Source organism: Pristiophorus japonicus, chromosome 14 (genome assembly GCF_044704955.1).
Source record: "Pristiophorus japonicus isolate sPriJap1 chromosome 14, sPriJap1.hap1, whole genome shotgun sequence".
Lineage (NCBI taxonomy): Eukaryota > Metazoa > Chordata > Chondrichthyes > Pristiophoridae > Pristiophorus > Pristiophorus japonicus.
Window position 1 is genome coordinate 147,690,959 of NC_091990.1, and position 22,501 is coordinate 147,713,459.

General features: G+C 42.7%; 1 protein-coding gene across 5 annotated transcripts in view; it reads left to right on the forward strand.

Annotated features, from left to right (window-relative positions):
* The window catches only part of ckap5 (cytoskeleton associated protein 5), a 168,241-nt gene that overhangs the window by 108,372 nt on the left and 37,368 nt on the right, over positions 1-22,501 (forward strand). For all 5 annotated transcript variants that reach the window (XM_070899680.1, XM_070899682.1, XM_070899683.1 and 2 more), the window contains exons 34-35: positions 14,506-14,685; positions 17,924-18,044. In XM_070899680.1, the coding sequence (XP_070755781.1) occupies positions 14,506-14,685; positions 17,924-18,044 (301 nt within the window). The remainder of the gene's footprint in view (positions 1-14,505; positions 14,686-17,923; positions 18,045-22,501) is intronic.

Consider the following 22,501-nt stretch of genomic DNA (forward strand, 5'->3'; position numbering starts at 1 on the left):
CAGAAATCGAGCGCAGGCAGCAGAAGGAGCATGTGACGGCAAACCTGTCCATCCACCCTTTCCCTCAACGACTCTGTCCCACCTGTGATCGGGACTGTGGCTCTCATATTGGACTGTTGAGCCACCTAAGGACTCATGTTAAGAGTGGAAGTAAGTCTTCCTCAATTCTGAGGGACTGCCTATGATGGTGGGATTATTCAAGTCTAGAGGTGGCTATGGTATGTATGAAGGTTTCACCATTGGAGATGGCAATAGTCTTTGTGATGGAAAGGCTATGGGATCAGAAGCTCAGCTATTGATTATTGGTTATGTTGTCTATTGGAAAGTATTTCAACATTATCCCATACTCAGTAAAACGTTTCGGTAAGTGTTGACTTTGCAGCTTTTAGCTCATAGAGGCCTGCTTTGTTTTTGTTGCAGTTGAAGTATTATTTTTATGTTGTCACATCTTTTTGTTTGCCAGGTGATTTCCAGATTTGTAAAGCCTGCTGTCGGCTTAGCAGATTGATCTTACTCTTATTTTACTACAAGGCTGCTCTGACTTTCAGGATGTTGAAGTTTGGTTAGCCCAAGTTTACAGGCATAAATGATTGTGAAAATCAGCTTTTTATTTAGCTCCAGGTCAGGTAGGGAATATATTTTAGGAGGTGGGAATTGCTCATGGGTTTGTGCTCTGGCATTCTTGTCCAGGGATATTATGGAAAGACTCAGCAGTACAGAGTAACCTTTCCAGAATCATAAACACAGATAATGTGAATAGTGTTCTGCGCACTTGAGCAGAACCTAAAGTGAAATGGTAGGACTTGCAATTTATTTTTCTCTGCATACTTTCTCCACGTTCCTGAAGGCATGTGCTCCTTGCTGGGGCATGCTTCACCCAAGGCCATTCTTCCTGCTAGAGCCTAGGTAGAGTGTCAGTGCGCTATTCTTTGCGAACATTGAAGCTGAGCATGATCTTTGCTCAACATCCAAATGTGCATTTCAAGCAGGGACTGCTAGATACCAATGAAGGGCAGGAACTATGGCTGTTGTTTCCTTTGGTTTAATGTCACTGCCATTCCCATAAGAAAAGCTTGAATGTCTGATGAACCATATCTTTTTATATCTAGGCAAATTTAGTAAAACCCAAAAGTCGAACAAGGGATCCTCATCCCTCCAATCTTCGACATATATATTGCATGCCATTACCTAATCTTTCCTTCAGTAAGTGGAAGAATGACTGGCCACAAACCACTAGACAATTTTTGTTGAATATTAACTAGGTAAATGGACAGCACTCTGCAGAAACAATAAATTACAAACTTTTCGAATCATCAAAAGAGATACTTCTCCTGTGGTAACCTTTTAACATTAAACTGATCCTGACAACTTGTTACAAGGCTGTTATCCATCACCTGGAAGTCTTCTATCTGACTTGTGATGAGGGACTTCAGTTATGTGGAGAGACTAGAAAAGCTGGGATTGTTCTCCTTTGAGCAGAGACGGTTAAGGGGAGATTTAATGGAGGTGTTCAAAAATAGAGGTATTTTGATGCGGTAAAAGAGAAACTGTTTCCACTTGCGGGAAGATTGGTAACCAGAGGGCATAAATTTAACTTAATTGACAAAGAACCAGGGTGGAGAAAAGGAAAGGTTTTTTTAATGCAGTTGTGATCCGGAATGCACTGGTTGAAAGATTTGTGCAAGCGGGATTCAATAGTAACTTTTAAAGGGAATTGGATATGAAAAGTTTGCACAGCTATGGCGAAAGTGGGGTGAGGGACTAATTGGCTAACTCTACCAAAGGCACAATGGGCTTAAAAACCTCCTTTTTGTGCTGCATGATTCCACAATTTCAGTATGACGATTAAGCTGATACAGGCAGACAAAAGTAAATCCACTGTTTGAGGCCAGAAGTGTTCGAAGCTACATTTCAAAGGGAATACATACCTGTTCCTCTTAAACCTGACTTGCATCTTCTCGGAGAAAGCAGTTGATGAATGATATTTTTAAAAAAAACCAATCCCAGGATGTTTGAATGCAATAGCTTGACTCATTGCTCTGTTCCAAATGCTTTTTGAACAACTTTTTGAGGTCTCATCCTAGTACAGTGCAGCAATCAAGTGTTCCAAGGCATTCTAGAATTTGTTTCCAGTTAATTCTTTGCATGTGAGCGTTGCTGGAAAAGCTGGTTTTTATTGCTCATCCCTAGTTTCCTGTTTGAAGTTGGTGGTGGACCCTATTTTTGAACTTGCAGTTTGTGTGAAGTAGATGCTGCTACCATGTTAAGCATGGAGTTCCAGGATTCTTGGAACGATGAAGCAACGATGAAGGGACAACAATACAAGTCCAAGTGAGGAGGATATGTCACTTGGAGGGGAACTTGGGGAGTTGGTGGTGTTCCCATGCACTTACTGCTGTAGGTGGTGGTGGTCAAGGGTTTAGGAGGCGCTGCCGAAGAAACCGTGGCAAGTTGCGGCAGTGCATCCTGTAGATAATGCACACTGCAGCCATGGTAAGCCAGTGGTGGAAGGGATGACTGGGGTAACTGAAATGACAATCAAGCGAGCTGCTTTGTCATGAATTAAGTGTTGCAACTACACCTATCCAGACAAATGTAGACTATTCCAGCACACTCCTGACTTGTGCCTTGTGGGTGGTGGAGAGGCTTTGGGGAATCGGGGGGTGAGCCACTTGCCATAGATTACCAAACCTCTGTTCTGCTCCAGTAGCCACGGCATTTATGTTGAATTAATGGTGAATCCCCAGGATGTTGATGGTAAGGGACTCTTCGATGTCAATGCCATTGAATGACGTGGTGAAATGATTAAGCACACTCTTGTTTCAGATGGCTATTCCCATTTGTTTTGTGTGAATGTTACTTGTCACTTATCAGCCCAAGCCTAGATATTGGCTGGGTCTTGCATGTTCCCATGGACTGCTCCATTATCTGAGAAATCTTTGAATATTTGGCAAGCGCTTCCTGTTTATCTGTGCGTATTTCCATTTAGGGCACACTTGCCTCGGGGGCTGGGTTCCCGGTCACGTTAAAATAATGCTAAAAATAAACCTAACAGTGGAAGGAAACTGGAGGGAAACTATGTTGGCAAATCTATAAAATTAGTAAAATACATATAATAATCAAGGGAGATTTTGACACTACCAAATAATCTAGCGATAAGAGTTAGGGAATGGAGTATTTAGTGTGTTTGGGACTCCTTTCTTTCCAAGTACGTAAGAAGCCCAACAAGAGAGGAATCACTGATGGATCTATAATGGGTAATGACCAGAGTAGATGAGAAGTGAGTTTGTGAAAATCTAGGCTATATTGATTACAACATAAGGTTTAAGATAATGATTCAGTAAGACAAAAGTAATAGATTGGAAAAAGCTGATTTTGAGGGGATACGAATGGAACTTGGAAGATAAACTGGAACAGCAGGGGGACATATTTAAAACGGTGATCAATAGCATTCGGGAGGAATATATTTCACTAAACAAGAACAAACTAGCCAATAATGAATCACTATGATAGAGATATGGGTAAAATTGAAACTGAAGGAAAAGGTAGACACTGAGTACAGTGACAGTAAAGGAGAGGTTCGGAAAGAAGTAAAAAAAAAAACAATTGGGAAGGCAAAGAGCAACTGAAATCAATTAAGGAATACAAAAATAGTCAAGTATTGTGCAGACATGAGGGACCGAGCCACTAAAGGATACACAAGATAAACTCACAAGTAATGACAGCAAAATGGCAGAAATATTGGATAATTACTTTGCCTCAGTTTTTAAACCAGGTAGACTTAAAGGTGGATATATCTCTTTTGATCTCTTCTAATGTCAAGACATTTTAAACAGAAAGGGGAAAATATATATATATATATGTTTTGTTTCTGTTTTGTTTATCTTTTTATCTATTATCTATTTGTTTTCATCTTGTTTTTTAATCTATTTATTTTTTGATATAGTGTGTGTATATATATATATATATATATATTTTATTTTATAAAATGTGAATCAGCAGTATAATTTCAATTTGTGGATGACCCCAAAGAGGAGGACTGACAAAATACAAGATGTTAATCAACTTGTATGATGGGTGTGTAAATAGCGCATTAATTTCAATATACAGTTGGACAGCTCTGGTCCAGCACTCTTGGGACCTGACCGGTGCCGGACCAGAATGTTCCGAACCACGGGAGGTCAACTGGTGACAACGCTGCTTACAACGACCCAGATGCGTTCTGCGCATGTGCTGCACAGAAGCCTACTGTGCAGCATTTAGTCGTCCGGAATCGCAGGACATCTAGATAGGAATAGTGCAATCAAGCAGATGCAACATGGATTCATGAAGGGGGAATCATGTTTGATTAATTTACTGGAATTCTTTGAGGATGTAACGAGCATGGTGGATAGAGGTGTGCCAATGGATGTGGTGTCTTTGGATTTCCAAAAGGCATTCGATAAGGTGCCGCACAAGATTACTGCAGAAGATAAAGGTACGTGGAGTCAGAGGAAATGTATTAGCATGGATAGAGAATTGGCTGGCTAACAGAAAGCAGAGAGTCGGGTTAAATGGGTCCTTTTCGGGTTGGAAATCAGTGGTTAGTGGTGTGCCACAGGGATCAGTGCTGGGACCACAACTGTTTACAATATACATAGATGACCTGGAAGAGGGGACAGAGTGTAGTGTAACAAAATTTGCAGATGACACAAAGATTAGTGGGATAGCAGGTTGTGTAGAGGACACAGAGGGGCTGCAGAGAGATTTAGATAGGTTAAGCGAATGGGCTGAGGTTTGGCAGATGGAATACAATGTTGGAAAATGTGAGGTCATCCACCTTGGGGGGGGGGGGGGGGGGGGGGAACCAGTAAAAGGGAATATTATTTGAATGGGGAGAAATTACAACATGCTGCGGTGTAGAGGGACCTGGGGGTCCTTGTGCATGAATCCCAAAAAGTTAGTTTGCAGGTGCAGCAGGTAATCAGGAAGGCGAATGGAATGTTGGCCTTCATTGCGAGAGGGGTGGAGTACAAAAGCAGGGAGGTCCTGCTGCAATAGTGCAGGGTATTGGGGAGGCCGCACCTGGAGTACTGCGTGCAGTTTTGGTCACCTTACTTAAGGAAGCATATACTAGCTTTGGAGGGGTTACAGAGACGATTCACGAGTCTGATTCCGGAGATGAGGCGGTTACCTTATGATAGATTGAGTAGACTGGGTCTTTACTCGTTGGAGTTCAGAAGGATGAGGGGTGATCTTATAGAAACATTTAAAATAATGAAAGGGATAGACAAGATAGAGGCAGAGAGGTTGTTTCCACTGGTCGGGAAGACTAGAACTAGGGGGCACAGCCTCAAAATACGGGGGAGCCAATTTAAAACCGAGTTGAGAAGGAATTTCTTCTCCCAGAGGGTTGTGAATCTGTGGAATTCTCTGCCCAAGGAAGCAGTTGAGGCTAGCTCATTGAATGTATTTAAATCACAGATAGATAGAATTTTAACCAATAAGGGAATTAAGGGTTACAGGGAGCGGGCGGGTAAGTGGAGCTGAGTCCATGGCCAGATCAGCCATGATCTTGTTGAATGGCTGAGCAGGCTCAAGGGGCTAGATGGCCTACTCCTGTTCCTAATTCTTATGTTATGTTCTTTTGCATTTAGTCATCCAGAATCACACTTTTTTTTTTTAATCCTCAGGCCCAGCTTCGGTGCCTCAGTCAGCCGCGTGCCCTTCCCTTTCCTTGTCCGGCCCGCTTATCTCAATGAACACCAACACCTCAAAAAACCACACACATACGCACACAAAAAAAAAAGAGATCGGAGATGAAGTGGAGGATAAAGTCAAGGAGAGACGCCTACCCTTATCCACGATCCTACTCCTGGCGCCAGTCCGTGTGTAAGCCACGAGCAGAGTCTTGACTGGTGGAAGCGGCAGCCTCGTCGCACCGAGACGCGCACACACACAACAACCCGCCTGCCCCCCCCCCCCCCCCCCACCCGAGACCAGGGGAGGGGGGGAGAAATGATGGCTCAGCCCGGCGTTGCAGCCTTCAGAGAGGCAGCCTTGGCAGCGAGGAGCACATGTCAAACCACAGTACCAGCCAGTGTGTAAAACCTCCAGCTGGCCAGGGCAAGGCCGTCAAGATTTGTCATCCAAAATGCATCACGTATGTTTAATATGTGGAGCCATAATATTTTTTTTCAATGGACGGGACTGATGCCAGACCAGGGATGTTTCTGGACTTATAGTCCCAAACTGGAGAGGTACAATCTGTAGATAGGTGTACACTGTGGTTGGAGAAATAAGGAGTCTGAGGCTCCTTGGAAAGTAAGTGTCTAAATGGGGTAGAGGAGCAGCAGAATAGATGCACAAGTCATTAAAAACAAGGCCATGAAAATGCAAGCAAATCACTGTGGTTCATTTCAAAAGTAAGAGAATTGCAAAGCAAATAGGTTATGTTAAATTTATATAAAATCTTCGTTAGACCAAACTTGGAATACTGCATAACGTTTTGGTTTCCATATTACGAAAGGACATCAAGACATTGTCGCTGGTACAAAAAGGATTGACGCAGATGATGCCAGAACTGAGGATATGTATCCATAATGACTGAACCTGCTGCGGCTCATTTCTCTAGAAACATAGAAAAATAGGTGCAGGAGTAGGCCATTCGGCCCTTCTCGCCTGCACCGCCATTCAATGAGTTCATGGCTGAACATGCAACTTCAGTACCCCCTTACTGCTTTCTCGCCATACCCCTTGATCCCCCTAGTAGTAAGGACTTCATCTAACTCCCTTTTGAATATATTTAGTGAATTGGCCTCAACAACTTTCTGTGGTAGAGAATTCCACAGGTTCACCACTCTCTGGGTGAAGAAGTTTCTCCTCATCTCGGTCCTAAATGGCTTACCCCTTATCCTTAGACTGTGAGCCCTGGTTCTGGACTTCCCCAACATTGGGAACATTCTTCCTGCATCTAACCTGTCTAAACCCGTCAGAATTTTAAACGTTTCTATGAGGTCTCCTCTCATTCTTCTGAACTCCAGTGAATACAAGCCCAGTTGATCCAGTCTTTCTTGATATGTCAGTCCCGCCATCCCGGGAATCAGTCTGGTGAACCTTCGCTGCACTCCCTCAATAGCAAGAATGTCCTTCCTCAAGTTAGGAGACCAAAACTGTACACAATACTCCAGGTGTGGCCTCACCAAGGCCCTGTACAACTGTAGCAACACCTCCCTGCCCCTGTACTCAAATCCCTTCGCTATGAAGGCCAACATGCCATTTGCTTTCTTAACCGCCTGCTGTACCTGCATGCCAACCTTCAATGACTGATGTACCGTGACACCCAGGTCTTGTTGCACCTCCCCTTTTCCTAATCTGTCACCATTCAGATAATAGTCTGTCTCTCTGTTTTTACCACCAAAGTGGATAACCTCACATTTATCCACATTATACTTCATCTGCCATGCATTTGCCCACTCACCTAACCTATCCAAGTCACTGCAGCCTCATAGCATCCTCCTCGCAGCTCACACTGCCACCCAACTTAGTGTCATCCGCAAATTTGGAGATACTACATTTAATCCCCTCGTCTAAATCATTAATGCACAGTGTAAACAGCTAGGGCCCCAGCACAGAACCTTGCGGTACCCCACTAGTCACTGCCTGCCATTCTGAAAAGGATAAGGCTGAGTGGTGCCATAATAGAGATCTTGATTGGGTAGACGTAGAGAATATGTTGCCACTTGTGGGTAGTCCAAAACTAGATCAAATATAAGATACACTCAAATAAATCCAATAAGTAATTCAGGAGAAACTTCTTTACCCAAATGTAGAGCTTGCTAGCACTTGGAGTAGTTAAGGCGAGTAGTGTAGTTCTTTTAAGGAGGAACTAGATAAATACATGAGGGAGAAAGGAATAGAAGGATATGGTGAGGTGAATTAAGGTTGGTGGAGTATCGCATGTAGCATAAACTCCGGCATGGACCTGTTGGGCTGAATAGTCTGTTTCTGTTCTGTAAATATGAATTGTGAATGGACTTCAACATTGCAATCAACAACAACTTTTATTTACATAGTGCCTTTTAACATAGCAACACGTCCCAAGGCATTTAACTAGCATTATCAATCAAAAAAAAATTGATAGTCACAGAAGGCGCTATCAGGACAGATGACCCACAGCTTTGTCAAGGCATATCTTAAACGAGGAGAGAGATGCGGAAAGGTTTAGGGAGGGATATCGAGCTTGAGGGCAAGGCAGCTGAAAGCATAGCTGCCAATGGTGAAGCAATTAAAATCGGGATGCACAAGAGGCCAGAATTTGAGTGCAGAGATCGCAAAGGTTTGTAGGGCTGGAGTAGGTTAGAGATGGGGAGGGGTTTGAAAACCAGAATGAGGATTTTAAAATTGAGACATTGTCTGACCAGTAGCCAGTATCAGTCAGCAAGCAAGGGGTTGATGGGTGAACGAGACTTGGTGCGACTTAAGATAAGGGCAGCAGAGTTTTGGATGAGCACAATTTTATGTAGGGTGCAAGATGGGAGGCTGGCCATGAGAGCATTGGCATAATCAAGTCTAGAGGTAACATACATGGATGAGAGTTTCAGCAGCTGATGAGCTGAGGCAGGATTAGAGTTGGGAGATGTTAAGGAGGTAGATGTCGGCAGTCTTGGTGATGGAGTGGGTATGTGGTAGGAAGCTCATCTCTGGATCAAACCCAAAACCAAGATTGCGAAGTCTGGCTCAGCTTCAGAAAGTTGGTAAGGAGAGTGATGGGAACAGTGGTTAGGGAACAAAGTTTGTGGTGGGGACCAAAGAGAATGGGTTCAGTCTTCCCAATATTTACTTGGAGGAAATTTCTGCTCATCCAATATTGGATGTCAGACAAGCAATGTGACGAGCAGTGAAGGGGGTCAAGGCGAAGTGGTGGTGAGATGGAGCTGAGTGTTGTCAGCCGCCTACAACAACAGCAACTTATATTTATATAGCGCCTTTAACATAGTGAAACATCCCAAGGCGTATTATGAGACACGAAATTTGACACCGAGCCAAATGAGAAATTAGGGCAGGTGACTTGGTCAAAGAGGTAGGTTTTAAGAAGCGTCTTGAAGAAGGATAGATGGATGGAGCAGTTTAGGCAGGAAATTCCAGAGCTTGGAGCCTAGGCAACAGAAGACATGGCCACCAATGGTTGAATGATTATAATTGGATGCTCACGGACAGAACTAGAGGAGCGCAGACATCTCGGGGTTGTGGAGCTGGAGGAGATTTGAGATAGGGAAGGGCGAGGCCATGGAGGATCTGAAAACAAGAATGAGAATTGTTGGTGTTTTTGGATGATGTCGCCAAGGATGAGAAATGGGAAAGGTTCAAGGATAGATCCTTGGGGGACACCAGAAGTAACAATGCAGGGGCGAGAAGAGAAGCCGTTGCATGTGATTCTCTGGTTACGATTAGATAGATAAGGATGGAACCAGGCAAGTGCAGTCCGACCCAGCTGGACGATGGTGGAGAGGTGTGAGAAAAGGATGGAGTGGTCAACTGTTTCAAAGGCTGCAAACAAGTCAAGAAGGACGAGGAGGGATAGTTTGCCTTTGTCACAGTTACAAAGCATGTCATTTATGACAGCCATTTCGTTACTGTGGCAGGCGCAGAAACCAGATTGGAGGAATTCAAACATGGAATTGCGGGAAAAATGGGCACGGATTTGGGAGTCGACAACACGTTCAAGGACTTTGGAGAGGAAAGTGAGGTTGGAGATGGGGCGGTTGTTTGCAAGGATGGTGGGGTCGAGAGTTGATTTTTTTTGAGCAGAGGGGTGATGAAGGCAGATTTGAGGGAGAGAGGGACAGTATTGAGAGAGAACAGTTAACAATTGTCAGTGAACATGGAAGCCAGTAAAGTAAGTTGGGTGGTCAGCAATTTGGTGGGAATAGGATCAAGGGAGCGGGGACGAGATTGGCAAGGTTAGCCCCCAGTGGGTGCACTGGCGAAAAGGTTGGTGAGAGAGTTGGGGTTACTGATCGTAAGGAGGCAGTGACGATTGCCTCAATGGGCCCCCTCCCTCGTAGGATGCTAAGAGAGGCAGTGAAGCTGTAGGCTTATCTCGGTGGGAGTTAAGCCTGGGACGGTCGCAGGAGAGTAGGAAGATTGAAGAATTGGGGTACGGATTTGGGAGGGCAGAGTATCAGAGGGGAGAGATGAAAGGAGGCATGACGAAGGAGAGAATGGTCAGGGAGAGATCAAGAGAAAAGGAAAGAGGGATAACAAGTGGAGAAGTATTGAATGGCTCAGGTCCAGAGTGGCAGCCAAAGTGCGCACGCGTATGGACATGCGAAAAGCTCAGGTTATATTGGCCTGTTTAAATGTAGTAGTTAATGGGATACAATAGTAGGGAGACTAGGGTCAAAGTCCGAGGTCCTACGAAAGGACAAAGCTGACTGAACAGGATGGGGCCAGCACGGAGCATCGGCGAACTGCTGTCCAAAACATGTGGAACCTGATGTTTTTGGATGATGTCACCAAGGGGCAGCATGTGGATCAGAAATAGAAGGGGGCCAAGGACGGAACTACAGAGTGGGAAGAAAAGCGATTTGATTGTCTAGCTACAATTCGATAAATGATAATGGAATCAGGCAGAGGCAGTTCCACCTATCTGGACAATGGAGGAGAGGTGTTGGAGGACATATTATGGTCAACTGTGTCGAAGGCTGCAGATAGATTGAGAAGGATGAGAAAGGATAGTTTACCACAGTCCAGGTCACAGTGTCATTGGTGACTTGATAAAACACCATTGTCAGTTGTACGCCTCTGTCCAATATTTTGACCTGACACCATAGTGGTTAGTGATACTTTATCCATTCCACACCAGAATTTACACATTTAAGTGTGTAAGCAGTAGTTAACCCAGTATAAGAATGGTCGAGTTAGTGTTCACCACGCTCTCTTTCCTCTGATTGGACTCCGCTACCAGTCCTTGGCCAGGAGTCTCTTGTCTAGATTTCTTCTATAACCGGTCAGCTCACTTTTTTTTTATACAGACTATTGAAATACACGCACCAATCTCAGCCAGAAAGCACGATGGGTTTGCCACTCCTCTGATCTGCCCAATCAGCGGGTGTCGCTCCTATTCAGCACAGTGTGTTGGTGCCAAGTGAGACACGTTTTTGTCTTGGCTGGTTTCACAAATTCGTGATTTGTCCCAAATAGTATAAATACTTTGCGGTACAAAGGTAAAAAGACTGGTTTCACCACCTCCCTGTTCCACAATGTTTAGTTAATTCTTCTCAGTAGCACCTGTCAGTATAGGCAAATTAACCTTTTTAACCTTTGTTTCAACATGGACACTGCACACAATAAGAAAAACAGCACCTACTATAAGATTACACAGTACTGAGGCGGGGGAAGAAATCCGATTGGAGGGATTCAAAAATGGAATTGTCGGAAAGATGGGCGCAAACTTTTGAAGAGGAAATGGAGGTAGTTTATGAGAAGAGTGGTTCAGTTATCAGCAAACAGTCCCAATTCTGTTTGACATGCCGGAGGGAATGTCATGGATGAAGCAGCTGAAGATGGTTGCGCCTAGGACGCTGCCTTGAGGAACTCCTCCAGCGATATTCTGGGACTGAGATAATTAGCCTCCCAACAACTGGAACCATCTTTATGCCAAGTATGACTTGGGCCACTATCCCCATTAATTTCTGCCTTGATGTGAAGGTCCATCACACACTCTTCACCTTTGGTATTCAGGTCTTGTGTCCATGTTTGAACCAAGGCTGTAAGGTCTAATAAGCTGATTGGTTCAGGCAGAACCCAAACTGAACATCTGTGCATACAAGTAGGCTGTGACAAAGATCAGGCATTTTTATGTATTTATTGAATTCTTGACCACAGCACACAAAATGTTAAGCATGGATACTGGAGGCTAATTTTTCAAACTGCATGTAATATGCATTACACTCTGGTTGATAATTAAACCAAGATAAGGCGAAGATGTGCACAGTACTGGAGCAGAGCAATAAGTCAGCTATTCCATTAAAAATCAAACACAATGTGATTTACATCGTAGGATCTTTTTAAAATAATTGATCGACAGCTATATCTGAGGTGAATATACAAGTCCGTTCTAAGAGGGGTAGGGCCATGATTCTTTGTAATAAAGCAAAATATACTAGAAAAACTGATCGGGTAACATCTGCAGAGGGGAAGCTAGGGTTCATGTTATGGGTCTTGTGATCCTTCATCTGAACTTGGATAATGACCAGATAGCTTTTTTTTTAGTGATGTTGGTTGACATTTAAGTACTGGTACATGAACTTCCTTGCTGCTCTTCAAAATAGTGCTGTGGGATCTTTTATGCCCAGCTGAGAGGTTTAATGTTTCACCTGAAAGATGACACCTCATGTAGTGCAGCACTCCCTCAGTACTGCACTGAAGTGTCAACTGAGATTTTGTGCTTATCTCTGGAGTGGGACTTGAACCCACAACCTTCTGATTCAGAGGTGTGAGTGTTACCAACTGAGCCACAGCTGACATTTTTGATTCTTTGTAGTTCTTTTTGAACAGCTACAAAATGGTCTTGGCTTCTGCATTCAGCATGGTAGTTCTTCTAGAAATCAACAGAAATAGAAGACTGAGGTAATGGATAGCCACATAACCAGTAAAGGGCCAGTGTTTTCAAGGATCAGTTTAATGTTAAAGGTTAGTGCAAAGAAGTGTTATTTTGAGATTGGAACATAGGAACCAGGAGTAAGCCATTCAGCCCCTTGAGCTTGCTCCACGATTCTACTTGGTCATGCTGATTTATACCTCAGCTCCATGTCTCTTGATAACCTTGCCTAACAAAGACGATCTCTGTCTTGACCAATTATCCCAACATCCACAGCCTTTTGGGGGAAGAGGTTTACAGATTTCTGCTACTCCAATTGTAGAGGGTCTAATTAAGATTAGAGACATATAAATTTTTGCAATTAGTTTTTAAAGAATACCATTCATTTACCTGTTGTTCAATAAAATTTGTCTAGTGATTTATAGCCACGCAGTCATTCATTTACCAAAGAGATCATCATGTAATGGCATGTGTTTATATTTATCTTTCTGCTTCCCTCCTGTTATGTTCTATGGAGGAATCTTTCAGTTTAGGATTACTGTTGCAAATTTTGCACATGAAATGTTATGGACAGTTTATTCACTTGGAAAAGTATAAGGTGTTGAAGCCTAATGTTGAATAATTTAGAATTCAACTTTTATTAGCTACACTGAAGCAGTTACTGCAAACCAGTGTGTTGAGGGTAAGGATGCTAATTCCTTTGCTTAACTTTTTTTTTGCTTCATATCTGTTGCTTTTATAATTGTGCTTAAACCTTTATTTTGTCTAAATCTGTCTTCTGACTTCTTTCACCGCATTTCCTCGGAAAGAATAATGTATCGAACCTATCGAATGTAAGTAAAACTTGTTTTTGGTAGACTATGTACTGCTGTTGAACCAGCATACCGAGCTTCATTCACCACTAAATTCTGTACATTATTTGTATAAGGGCAAAAAGTAGCTTGTATTTCCCAGAAATATGAAAATTCTCCCAATATGTGCTTGTATGCAAGTTCCAAGCACTGAATGAACAGCGAATACACAATTGGGAGTGCTTCATCCAGCAGCAGAGCTAGTTGACCAATATTGTTTAAAACCACTGACCTATTTAACTTGCTTGCTTTTAGAATTTAATTTTTTTTACACAGCTAGGCAGTCTATGAAATTCCTACAATTAATTCCTACAAAGCCTATTTTGGATTTCTTGTTTGGGTTGCATGTATTCAGTCAATATTATGGCTAAATTTTACTAAAGTGAGTCTACCGCATAAACCAGAAGTTTTCAGATTTGCTTCCTAATCTGTGCTGAGTTAGCTGATCTCAATCAGTGTTTGTTTGAGTGCTACAATTTACTTCCATGTCCCCGGGTGAGGGAGGAGAAAAATTAGGTGTTGGTCCTGCTGCTAATTGCTGTCCTTTGACACTTGCTGGAAGGTTCTTGTTATATATGTAAACTTGTATATACTCTGTACAGCCACCAGAGGGCTCACCCCCTGGAGTCTCAAGGAATCCCATAATCCCTTGTGAGCACAGGTATTTAAGGAGGCCTCACAGGTTGGAGAGGCACTCGAGACCTGCAATAGAAGACTAAGGTCACACTTTACTTTGAGCTCACAGTATCCAGTCAGACTCTTTCTTCATACATAACAGTTCTTGTACATGGAAATTGTGTGCAGTCATTGAAGAGTCGACCAGTACATGCCTGAAAGTAGCCTCTTGGGCAAGGAAGTGGACCTTTGAACCATAGCCCAATAGGTGTTAACATACCAGTGCAGAGGGAATAGAAGAAATTAAGTTTTTATAAAATAAATGAGCTTTGTTCCAAATAGTTTGCAACGCCGTAATTTGAGATGTGCCACTTTTAGCTATTGGAGGAGTTTGTTATTGTAAGGAAAAATAATGATTATTAGCAATCTTAGCATTAAAATATTTATTTCCTGCAGTCAAGCACGTTCCAATAATACGCACTCCACGTCTGAATCTACTCACACAATTCCGAGAGAGTTCCAGTTGGATCTCGATGAAATTGAAAATGGCAACAATGCTGGCGGATGCGAATTACCTGATCTGGTGCAACATAAACTTGATGAGCTCTATGAACCAGTTTGCATTCCAGAACCAAAGTAAGTCACCAATATAGTATAAGGGAATTAAGCAATGATTTGAAAGAATTTCTTTATAACTAATTGAAGATTTTGCTCGTTTGGTATTTGTACTCTCCATTAAATTCCTTATTTTTCATATGTTCATCTGAACAAATCATCACTTAAACAGTTGAATGCATCCTTCAGTATTTCCATCTCATTTACATCAGCCATTAATTTGATTTATCACTAATGGAGGATATTTTGCTCAAGTCCGTTCTTGTGCATACTTGAAATAATCATTCAGAATGCTATCTTTATCTTGCAGTAATCCTCTCTCAACCCCATTTTCATCTTTTAAAAGCTTACACCACTTTTATTTTATACTCTTACTAGTACAGGTTGAACCTCCCTTATCCGACACCCTCTGGACCTGGCCTGTCCCGAACGAGGGATTTTGCCGGATGAGGGAAGATCACATGTTTGGGTGGACTGTGCCTTTAAGTGCTCAGGGTGTCTCTCTCCACTGATTGGCTGGACCGACAGCCAGTCAGTGTGCAGGGGGCCCTGGCGAGTCAGCGGGCCGAGAAGAGACGGCCTGACCCCCTGGAGGGAATGCTGTGGGGAGGAGTGGCCAGCCCGAGGACTGTGGCTGCAGGAGTTCCAGCAGGGCGACGAGGAGGAGGCAGCCGATTGAAGAGAAGGATTATATTGGTGAGTAGGATTTTGACGGTCATGTTCTGCGCATGCACCACCCAGTGGCCGGGAATGGTCCCGGACGAAGGGTGTTGCCTGATAAAGGAGTCCCGGATAAGAGAGGTTCAACCTGTAACATTAGAAAAATAAATCTTGCTCTTCATGTTGAGCTTTTTCCTCCCATGTTTCTATTTGCCTCTTTGGCCACCATTTTAACATTGTAAGTTCATATATTCATCCCAGTAACCCCTTCAGCTTCCTCAACATGTGTAGAGCTCATTTTTCCTAATTTTTGCTTTTTTTGATCATCTGTTTAGGATTATGTATGAGTCGTATAGGCTTGCTGGTCCTAGGCATGCATTTATCTTGTGTGCTCAAGATTACGCTTTTAAGTGTTATCCTCTACTGAACTGTTGTATAATAAACCCTGACAATCAAACCTTGCCAATCATAAATTGTTCCATCTGAAATTAGTTCTTTTTGACTTGGACACTGGCACCTGGCCTTTACTAATGCTTATTAATTCTGACTCTGAGTTGCTTGACTATTCCCAATTTATATTGGATTGCCTGAAGTTATACACTAATGTAGCCTTTTTTGTTTACACATGCAATCACACAGTAAGCGCTTTACTAATGCTTACTAATTCTGACTCTGAGCTGCTTGACGATTCCCAATTTATATTGGATTGCCTGAAGTTATACACTAATGTAGCCTTTTTTGTTTACACATGCAATCACACAGTAAGCTGTCTGACTTCCTTGTTCTGACCTGATGGTCTGTAACATAAGTCCTAGTGTTAGTTTTGTCCCTTTCAGAAAGAAAGAACTTCCATTTATATGGTCTTTCACAATCTCAGGACATCCCAAATGATTCATGCCCATATTAAAAATATCTAATCTGAGCAGTTGGTCAGGAATTGCTCTTTTTTTTTTTTTGGAGCAACTTGATTTTTCTGGAGTATCTTAAAAATCCCCATTCTGCACATTCAATTTGCACCAGTGTAAATGAGTTAGGATTTTTTTTTAGTTTTGTTTTTTTTTTCCCAAAAGGGGGCGTTACCAGCCACCTACACCCATTTTGGCCACTTTGGACAGCTAATAGTTGCTCCAAACTGACTTATGCCAGCGTATGTGGCCGCACAGAAATCCCTTGTGGCGAGTTAAGAAATCAACGCAGGTAGGTACATCTGAGACCATTTGGCCAGAGATAGGGGCGGGAAGGGAAGCGGAGAGGACCTTGCAAAGCACTAAACAAGCGCAACAACATTCAAGAAGCATAAAGACATTCAAGAAGAAATAAAAAAATAAAACTAAGTCCTACCTTCCTATCAAGCCTCGGCCCGGGAAGTCAGCAGGCGGGCCGGTGCGGGAGGCGACTCGGCCCGGAATAGGTGCGGGACGACTGGGAAAGCACAGGCCGCCGACATCCAAGCAGAAAATGACTTTTAAGATAAAATGCCATCCTGCCAAAGGAGACATGGAACCTGTACTTGCACTGGGTATTTCACTGACTCTCTGACTCTCCGACTCTCTCTCTCTCTCTCTCTCTCTCTCTCTCTCTCTCTCTCTCTCTCTCTCTCTCTCTCTCTCTTTCCCCCGGTGCCTGTGACTCTCGCGTGCGCTTGCTGGCTCTCTCTCGCTGGCACGTGCTCTCATGCTTTCTCGCGCGCACTCGCTGGCTCTCACGCGCCCTCGCTCTGAGTATCATGCATTGGAATGTGTGGTGAAAACTACAAAGATTATGTAGGGCTGATCACATTGTTCCCCTTAACTGGCAATTGAAATGGAAATAGTGCTATTTTATGTAACTTTAGAATGTGATTTCACAGCATGTATCAAACTAGGCTATATTCCTACTGTGTGCGGATAACTTGTCATTCGAAGATCGAAGATCCAGCCAGGTAAATTCTTTCCAGTTTAATATCTGGAATTATGAACTACTCTGGTAATGCAGTCATTCCATCCTGGCCCTCTAAATCAATTCTTGCATGCTGCTGAGTCTGTTGAACGACTGAGTTCTTCACTGCCCGTTACTACCTAGTAAGCTGAGGACCTTGGACAACACTGGGATCACTTTGCTATGTCAACGACAGCAAATTGATCTCAACTTGCACATGTATTTAAGTCATTTAATTAGAAGTAAGCTGTACTAATGCCAAAACTCAATTGTTAGGAATACAGTGAAATATTTTTAGCATTGTGATTGGCTTTCTTTTTGAATTTCTTGCTGTTTTACCATCTTCACCAAATGCCACTGAAACCTATAAGATTTTTGAAATGGGAATTAAATGCCAAAATATAAAAACACCTTCAGGAGATAGACACTCTTGGCCTGACTGTGTTGCATTCCATTGGCCTGACTATTGGTAGTACTCGTAGGGTAACTATAATTCGAAGATTGTACATAAAGGCGACGAAGCCTACTGAGAACAAGTGGCGAGTGCAATTGCTAGCCACAAGCAGCACACCAGATGTTGAGCATGTTTGCAACTGTACAATCTTATTTTGAGGTTGATGTGCAACATGAACATTTTGATTTTTTTTTAAGCTTCATCTTTAATTTCCTTAAATGTTTTCAGAAACCGTTCAGTTTCTCCACACTATGATGAGATACATGGCAGCACTGATTCTACTATCAATTTTGTTGTGTCGCAGGTGGCAAGTAGTGATATTAACACCAGCATCCAGGCTCTTGCCCAGGTAAGAAATCAGTTTCCTGTGGGGGGGGTGATGTATCCATTTGAATATATGTAACATTCTTGCACTTGTTTATCTTTATTAATATCCAGGCTTTTGGATAAAAAAGGGAAGGTGGCTATCAAGGGAAATCAGGGATAGTATTAAAGCCAAGGAAGTGGCATACAAATTGGCCAGAAATAGCAGCGAACCCGGGGACTGGGAGAAATTTAGAACTCAGCAGAGGAGGACAAAGGGTTTGATTAGGGCAGGGAAAATGGAGTACGAGAAGAAGCTTGCAGGGAACATTAAGACGGATTGCAAAAGTTTCTATAGATATGTAAAGAGAAAAAGGTTAGTAAAGACAAACTTAGGTCCCCTGCAGTCAGAATCAGGGGAAGTCATAACGGGGAACAAAGAAATGGCGGACCAATTGAACAAGTACTTTGGTTCGGTATTCATTAAGGAGGACACAAACAACCTTCCGGATATAAATGGGGTCGGAGGGTCTAGTAAGGAGGGGGAACTGAGGGAAATCCTTATTAGTCGGGAAATTGATGGGATTGAAGGCCGATAAATCCCCAGGGTCTGATGGACTGCATCCCAGAGTACTTAAGGAGGTGGCCTTGGAAATAGTGGATGCATTGACAGTCATTTTCCAACATTCCATTGACTCTGGATCAGTTCCTATAGAGTGGAGGGTAGCCAATGTAACCCCACTTTTTTTAAAAAAGGAGGGAGAGAGATAACAGGGAATTATAGACCAGTCAGCCTGACATCGGTAGTGGGTAAAATGATGGAATCAATTATTAAGGATGTCATAGCAGTGTATTTAGAAAGAGGTGACATGATAGGTCCAAGTCAGCATGGATTTGTGAAAGGGAAATTATGCTTGACAAATCTTCTGGAATTTTTTGAGGATGTTTCCAGTAGAGTGGACAAGGGAGAACCAGTTGATGTGGTATATTTGGACTTTCAGAAGGCGTTCGACAAGGTCCCACACAAGAGATTAATGTGCAAAATTAAAGCACATGGGATTGGGGGTAGTGTGCTGACATGGATTGAGAACTGGTTGTCAGACAGGAAGCAAAGAGTGGGAGTAAATGGGTACTTTTCAGAATGGCAGGCAGTGACTAGTGGGGTACCGCAAGGTTCTGTGCTGGGGCCCCAGCTATTTACACTGTACGTTAATGATTTAGACGAGGGGATTAAATGTAGTATCTCCAAATTTGCGGATGACACTAAGTTGTGTGGCAGTGTGAGCTGCGAGGAGGATGCTATTAGGCTGCAGAGCGACTTGGATAGGTTAGGTGAGTGGGCAAATGCATGGCAGATGAAGTATAATGTGGATAAATGTGAGGTTATCCACTTTGGTGGTAAAAACAGAGAGACAGACTATTATCTGAATGGTGACAGATTAGGAAAAGGGGAGGTGCAAAGAGACCTGGGTGTCATGGTACATCAGTCATTGAAGGTTGGCATGCAGTTGCAGCAGGCGGTTAAGAAAGCAAATGGCATGTTGGCCTTCATAGCGAGGGGATTTGAGTACAGGGGCAGGGAGGTGTTGCTCCAGTTGTACAGGGCATTGGTGAGGCCACACCTGGAGTATTGTGTACAGTTTTGGTCTCCTAACCTGAGGAAGGACATTCTTGCTATTGAGGGAGTGCAGCGAAGGTTCACCAGACTGATTCCCGGGATGGCGGGACTGACATATCAAGTAAGACTGGATCAACTGGGCTTGTATTCACTGGAGTTCAGAAGAATGAGAGGGGACCTCATAGAAACGTTTAAAATTCTGATGGGTTTAGACAGGTTAGATGCAGGAAGAATGTTCCCAATGTTGGGGAAGTCCAGAACCAGGGCTCACAGTCTAAGGATAAGCCATTTAGGACCGAGATGAGGAGAAACTTCTTCACCCAGAGTGGTGAACCTGTGGAATTCTCTACCACAGAAAGTTGTTGAGGCCAATTCACTAAATATATTCAAAAGGGAGTTAGATGAAGTCCTTACTACTAGGGGGATCAAGGGGTATGGCGAGAAAGCAGTAAGGGGGTACTGAAGTTGCATGTTCAGCCATGAACTCATTGAATGGCGGTGCAGGCTCGAAGGGCCGAATAGCCTACTCCTGCACCTATTTTCTATGTTATTCAAGTTCCGTCTACCTATTTCGATTTTAAAACTGTAATGGGACGAGTGTCCTACTGGATCAAATGGGCCAAAGGCTATATGGACTGCCTTCATCAATATCTTGTCACCTAAAGAATTTAGTACAATAGAAGTATGAAATCTTAAAGAAATATTCTGGGCTAAGTCTATAATCTTTAAACAATGAAATCAGATAATTGCAAACTTGCATCAATAACTGTTAATTTATCATTAGGCACCAATCTGACCATTGCCATTTACTAGATTCTGAAATGGGTAATCAGAACACATTAAAAAGCGAGAGATTCTGGTGGACCTATTTGCTTGAATCTTTTTGACAGTGACATACCAAAGCACAGTAATTTTTTTTCAGAAATATTTTGATAAAAGTTAGGACATTGTATTTGGAAGTGTAAGAGGAAGCGGTGGATCATGGGAGTGATATTGAGCTGGGGAGCTGCATTGAGAGTGCTTAAGAAATTGGTGGAAGGGCCTCTTATATTGCTAATGAGCATAAGCGATCTGGATTCAGCAATTTAGTACAATACAATTTGGCCAAATTTTCAAAGATACTAAACCGGGCAGGAGGGGAGAGAAGGAGTACAATTGAATCTGAAGCAGAACTACAGAGAAAATTGCAAGTGGACTAAACATGGTCGAAGAATTTTTTTAGACAAATACAAATTTTATGGTGTTGCATGTAGGAAGACAAAAATGGGGGAATATAACGAATAGTGTAGAACTGACTGGGGGAAATGACTGACAATTATGAGAACAATGATGAATAACACTTAACTTCAGTCACTCAACAGCAATCAACAAAGTGAACAATGCTAGACTGTATTGTCAACTTAGTAGAGTACAAGTCTGAAACTGTTATGCTGAATTTACATATCTAATCAGGTCACACCTTGAGCACCGCATTCACTTCTGATCACCTAAGGCACAAGTGAAAATCCAAGAACTGAATTATGAAGAAGCATTAGGAACAACTTGAGGCTCTTAGTCTTACAAGGAGACAAATAAGCGGGGAGGGGGGGGGGGTAGGGAAATGTTGAGGTATATAGGATATGAAGTAGAATAGAAAACATTAAATCCTGGAGAGGGTACAGAGGAGATTTAGTGGGATGAGGGAGTTGAGTTATGTGGAGAGACTGTAAAAGTTGGAATTGTTCTCCTTTAGAGCAGAGGGGATTAAGGGGACACCTATTGGAGATATTCAAAATAATGAGGGATTTTGATCAAGCAAGTCGGAACTATTTCCTCTGGTAAGTGGATTGCTAACCAGAGGTCATAGATTTAAAATAATTGGCAAAAGAACTAAAGGGGAAATGAGGAGAAATTTCTTCACGCAGAGGGCTGTTGAGTTCTGGATTGCACTACCTGAAAGTGGTGGGATCCAATTCCATTTTAACCTTCAATGGGCAGTTGGACATGTGCTTGAAGAGGTCTAATTTACAGGGTTATGGTGAAAAAACTGGGGAGTGAACAAAAGAAGCAGGAGTAGCCCACCTGGGCCCTCTAGCCTGCTCTGCCATTTAATAAGATCATGGCTGATCTGATCATGGACTCAGCTCCACTTCCTTGCTCACTTCTCATAACCCTTTATTCCCTTAAAAATCAAAAATTTTATTTGCTCAAAAATCTGTATCTCCACCTTAAATATATTCAATGACCCAGCTGCCACAGCTCTCTGGGACAGAGAATTCCATAGATTTATAACCCTGAGAAGAAATTCCTCCTCATCTCAGTTTTACATGGGCGGTCCCTTATTCTAAGACCATGTCCCCTAGTTTTAGTTTCCCCTATGAGTGGAAATATCCTCTTTGCATCCACCTTGTTGAGTCCCCTTATTATCTTATGTTTCGATAAGATCACCTCTCATTCTTCTGAACTCCAATGAGTATAGGCCCAACCTACTCAACCTATCTTCATAAGTCAATCCTCTCATCTCCGGAATCAACCTAGTGAATCTTCTCTAAACAGCCGCCAATGCAAGTATATCCTTCCTTAAATATGGAGACCGAAACTACGCACTGGCCTCACCAATACCCTGTACCGTTATAGCAGGATTTCTGTTTTTATACTCTTTTTTTTTTTTTCTTCCCCCTTGCAATAAAGGGCAACATTCAATTTGGCTTCCTGATTACTTGCTGTACCAGCATACTAAGTTTGTGTTTCATGCACAAGGACCCCCAGGTCCCTCTACTGCAGCACTTTTCAATTTTACTCCACTTAAATTATAATTTGCTTTTCTATTTTTTTTTCTCCCACATTCTATTCCATTTGTCAAATTTTTGCCCATTCACTTAACCTGTCTATATCCCATTGCAGAT